Source organism: Gracilinanus agilis, chromosome 3 (genome assembly GCF_016433145.1).
Source record: "Gracilinanus agilis isolate LMUSP501 chromosome 3, AgileGrace, whole genome shotgun sequence".
In the NCBI taxonomy this organism is placed as follows: domain Eukaryota; kingdom Metazoa; phylum Chordata; class Mammalia; order Didelphimorphia; family Didelphidae; genus Gracilinanus; species Gracilinanus agilis.
Window position 1 is genome coordinate 86381674 of NC_058132.1, and position 4697 is coordinate 86386370.

Below are 4697 nucleotides of genomic sequence, written 5' to 3' on the forward strand. Positions count from 1 at the left end.
GGAAAGACTGATTTGCGGGTAGCTAGTACAAAGGCACAGAGATGACAACAAGAGTACTGAGTACTGGGAGCAATTAATAAGCCATTCCATTTGGCCGGAATGTCAAGTATATGAAGAGGAAAAGTGTAAAAACAAGTTCCTTTTCCTCCGAATTCCGACTACGAAGGTGGTCCTTGGGGATGGGCCCCAAACATAGCTATGGTCGGAAAGTCTGGTCTCCCGGGGCTAGTCCCTCGCTCCTTGGGCAGGCAAAATCAGAGGGAGACGTTGATGTCCGGCACCCAAGCACGGAGCGTGGGCGCAAAGTGCTGCCCAGGGCGTGGCCGCTGGAGGAGGGGGCACCTCTGGGAGATACCCGGCCCCCTCTGCGGGAGGAGCCCCGCAGGAAGAGGGAGGGAGGAAAGGAGGGTTAGTCAGGGAGTGGCGGCTAGAGAGGGGGGCAGCCTCTAGAGACCCCAGCCCCGCCCGTCTGAGTCACCGACCCCAGCCCTCCAGCTGCGCTCCCCGCCCCCGGCGGGAGGAGCCCGGGCAAGACGAGACCTCCGAACCCAGACTGAGCACAGGCGGAGGGAGAGACCGAACGGAACTAGATCGGAGCGGGCTCGGGTGCGGATAGCTCGCAGGGCCATGGGGGAGGGTATGCCGGCGGCTGAAGCCGGGGAGCGCGGCCCGGTGCACGCGGTGACGGTAGTGACGCTGCTAGAGAAGCTGTCCACCATGCTAGAGGCGGTGCGGGAGCGCCAGGGAGGCCTGGCCCGGCGGCAAGGCGGCTTGACGGGTACCGTGCGCCGCATCCAGAGCGGCCTGGGTGCCCTCAGCCGCAGCCATGGCGAGACCAGCAACACGCTGTCCCAGCTGCTGGCCAAGGCCGAACGCGTCAGCACGCACGCGCACGCCGCCCGCGAACGCGCCGTTCGCCGAGCACTCCAGGTGCAGCGGCTCGAGGCCAACCACGCACTCCTGGTCTCCCGCGGCCAGCTGCACGTCCAACTCTTCAAGGTTAGTGAGGGACCACACTCGGGCCCCAAAATCTGGTCCCTCGGGACCTCCCTAGGCCCCCTAAGACCCCGCCCTACATTCCTGGCCCAGCCTTGGGGCCCCTATTGGGTAGCCTCAAGCCGCACCCTTGCTTACGTCATCCCCTCGGGGCCACAGCCACCAGCCCGTGACTGTGTAGCTGCTCCCGCCCCCACTGCCCGCCCAGACCCCCTACTGTGCTCCACGTAGTCATAGCTTTTACCGGACGCAGATTGAGATCTGAGTGACTTTAGGGAGTCTCAGAGTCCAATGCCCTTGTTTTACAGATGAGGAAATAGCCCCCCAAAGAGGAAGGAACTTGGACAAAGACATTGGCATTGGGGGGACTGGCTTAGTGCTTTTCCTTCAACACGAAGGATTCTTCCCTTGGGGTCCACAGACTCAGACCGTGGATAGATTTAAGAAGGGCAGTGAACCTGCAGGGGGGAAAATGACGTCTTTATTTGGTTTCCTTTATAATCCGTGGTATTATATGAGTTGAAAGACATTATTCTGAGACTAGGTCCATGGGCTTCCCCAGAATGCAAAGGGATCCATGCTACACAGAGATTAAGGGCCCTGCCGGACTCTGATGGTCACTTTTGCAGCCCATGGCATCCTTGTATGGGACAAAAGCCTCCCATCCCTGGGAGGAGAAAGTGACAGGAAGGATTATTCTTTCCTCTCTCAATCTAATAGAATGACTCGGGTCCATGAACTTAATGTTTTCTAGGCAATAAGTGAATGGAATTCATAAGGCCTAGATTCCTGCTTTTAGCTTCATTCACCTTTTTCTGGGGCTCTCCCACCACAGGCATTCCCTCCATTTCTCAGGGTGTAGAAGCAAGGGGGTAGCTCAGGTTATGCCCAGAGTATTTCCTCTGGACAGTCTTGCTTCTGGAATAGCAAAACATTGTTACTGGAGAGATGTTTATTGTTCTTCATTTTCAGGAGGAGGCAGAAATCCCAGCCAGAGCCTTTCAGAAGGAGCCAGAATCGACAGGACTCGGAGAGAAGGAACTAGGACCAGAGGCGCTAGAGGAGCTAGAAGCCAGGGAGAGCTCAGAGGATGACAATGAGCCGGTGGAATCTCGGGCTAAGCGACTCCAGCGCTCTGGCCTACAGAAGGTGCAGAGCCTTCGTAGGGCATTATCCACCCGAAAGAGCAAAGGCCCTGCCCCACCTCCACCCACTCCCACCAAGCCGCCCCGACTGGGTCCTAGCCATGGCATTGAAAATCAACCTGAGGCAGTTGTAGTGGCTGAAGCAGAGCCAGAGTTGGAGCCAGAGCCAGCAGGGATCCCTGTGGAAGACCCAGAGAGCCTTGAGGCTAGGGAATCTCCAATGCTTCAGGTAGAGGGTGCTGCCTAGTGCTCCATCCTCCCTGCTGCTTCTCTGTGCCTTTGTTTTTAATGGCACTATCAGTTGCCAAGCAATAGCTCCCATTTCCTTTTAGAGCACCAATGCTCAAGGAAAGATCCCTGCCTTTATAGCTCACCTCAGTCTCTCCCCTGCTCCCAAACTCAGGCTTCCACTCCAAAGCACCTGCCTGGTCCCTGGCCACCCCATTCTAAACTCAAAGATCAAACCATTTCCCTCACAAGTGTGCTCAAGATTAATAAACTAATTTCACTAACAAGTTTAATGTAATTGAGAAGTAATACTTCATAGAGCAAGGGACCACGTGGAATAGATCAGAACAGTTCATGATATTCTCTCCTGAAGGTCTCTATAGGTTTTTCTCTCTCCCAGGTCCCTGATCAGGGACTCCAAACCAGCAGGGTAAAATCATGATCCTCTACAATAATGAGAAGAAAGGTGAGTTTAGGGGAAATAACCAAGTAAGATATAGGATAGGACCCTGACTGAAGGAGTAGGGACTGAAAAAGTCATCTGGGACATGCACTCCCCCAATTTGCAGATGAGGAAATGGGCCTAAAGAGATTTTAAGTGACTTCCCAGGGTTTTAGAGACAGAAAGTAGCAGATCTAGGACTTGAATTCAGGTCCTCAGACTCCCAAGTCCAGAAATCTTTCCATTATACTATGCAGGAAAATACCATAAGGAAAATGGAAATATTAGGAAAAATTTTAAGGAAAAAAAAATACTTGCAATTTGTGGTACCAACATACCATCTGGGAAGATACTGGGAAGAAGAGGAAGGCTGTCAAGAAGATTCAGTATATATGAGAATAACCATGAAAAATAAGTTATGGAAAATTTGACAAATTATTTATTTAATAAGTATCTATTAACTGATTAGGCACTAGAGAGGGACAAAAAAAAAATAACCCCTTCCCTTATAGAATTTTTATTCTAGTGAGGAGATAAGACACAAACACATAATTATAGTACAGGATATTACATGGTAAATGGATTAGAGAACATCATGTGAGGTCCAAAGGGGGTAGGTCATTAACAGATGGGGGAATTAGAGATGACTTCATGAAAGAGATGGCATTTGAATTGAGATTGTATAGTAATTCAACAAGTTAAGAAGGGAAGGGTGGGCATTCTAAGCTCAGGAAATTGCAGGAACAAAGACTAGAAATAAGCAGAGACCTTCAACCTGAAAGAGAAGAGAAACATAACCTAAAAGAACCCTGATCTCTGTTCTGATTACCTACTTATCTTGGTGTCCCACATTTATTGCATCCTTAAAAGGGGTTAGTTCATTGCTGTGCAAAAGGAAAGAATAGAAGATGTCCCTGGAGAACAGGGAAGAGAAAAAAAAAAAAAGCTATATGGAACCACAGGGAAAGATGATGGAAATGATTCAAGAGGACAAAGAAGTTTGATGAGACCAGTTATGGCAGGAAAGGAGATGAAAGCCAGTTCCTAGATTTGAAGATATCTCCTTTACTGCTTGCCACTACACCAACCTGTCTTTAGAAAACAAGTTCCAACAAGGCAGGTAGGTGGCTGGTGGATTGAGAGATAGACCTATAGATAGGACGCTCTAGGTTCAAATCGGCCTCAGATACTTCCTAAATGGGCGACTCAAGGCAAGTTACTTAACCCCCATTGTCTCTAGCACTTACCACTCTTCAGCCTTAGAAACCAATGTACAATATTGATTCTAAGATGGAAAGTAAGGGTTTTAAAAGAAAAAGAAAAGTCTCAAACCAGCAACAATGGTGAGATTTCCGGATTTCGATGAGGAAGAGTTTAGGGGGTCCTCAGGTAATTTTAAATGAGAGAAACTAAGGTCAGAATACCTAGGATTTGTGATTCTGACATTGCTCTTCTGGTAGCTTATCCATAAAATTGGGTATGGAGGCGGAGTGTGAGAGTACCAAGCATCATAGTATTTTTCCCCACCTCTAATTATCTCCCATTAGATCTCCAATCCCTAAAGACCTCTCTTCAAATAACATCCCTGAGATTCCTAATCACAACTGGAGGTTTAATATACAGATTTTGTTTCCAAACTATTCTAACTCAACTGAAATCTATTGTCTTCTAGCCCCATCTGAGAAACCCTTACAAACCACAAAATTCCAATGATTAATAGGACACTTAGAAGTCAGCTAGACCAGTGTGTTCAAACCCATACCATGCTGTGGATCAGGAAAAAAAAAAGCTTAAGTTTTCTATCAGAGAACTCATCTGCTATAACTCAATTGCCTTCTCTGGTAATAGAACAAGTAAGAAAAGTAGGATTGCATGGTGGAAACATG

General features: G+C 48.8%; 1 protein-coding gene across 1 annotated transcript; it reads left to right on the plus strand.

Moving 5' to 3' along the window:
• Positions 1 to 232: 232 nt before the first annotated feature.
• On the plus strand, positions 233 to 2656 carry CAVIN3 (caveolae associated protein 3). Its single transcript, XM_044665841.1, has 2 exons — positions 233 to 999; positions 1969 to 2656. The coding sequence occupies exons 1-2, from the start codon at positions 628 to 630 to the stop codon at positions 2386 to 2388; spliced, it is 792 nt and encodes a 263-aa protein (XP_044521776.1). The 5' UTR covers positions 233 to 627; the 3' UTR covers positions 2389 to 2656.
• The last annotated feature ends 2041 nt before the right edge of the window (positions 2657 to 4697 follow it).

What these genes read in the sequence shown, in the direction of transcription:
- CAVIN3 (XM_044665841.1), top strand. Translation starts at nt 628, where the DNA reads ATGGGGGAGGGTATGCCGGCGGCTGAAGCCGGGGAGCGCGGCCCGGTG. An exon ending in TGCACGTCCAACTCTTCAAG is followed by an intron (nt 1,000 to 1,968) that starts GTTAGTGAGGGA and finishes CTTCATTTTCAG; the next exon opens with GAGGAGGCAGAAATCCCAGC.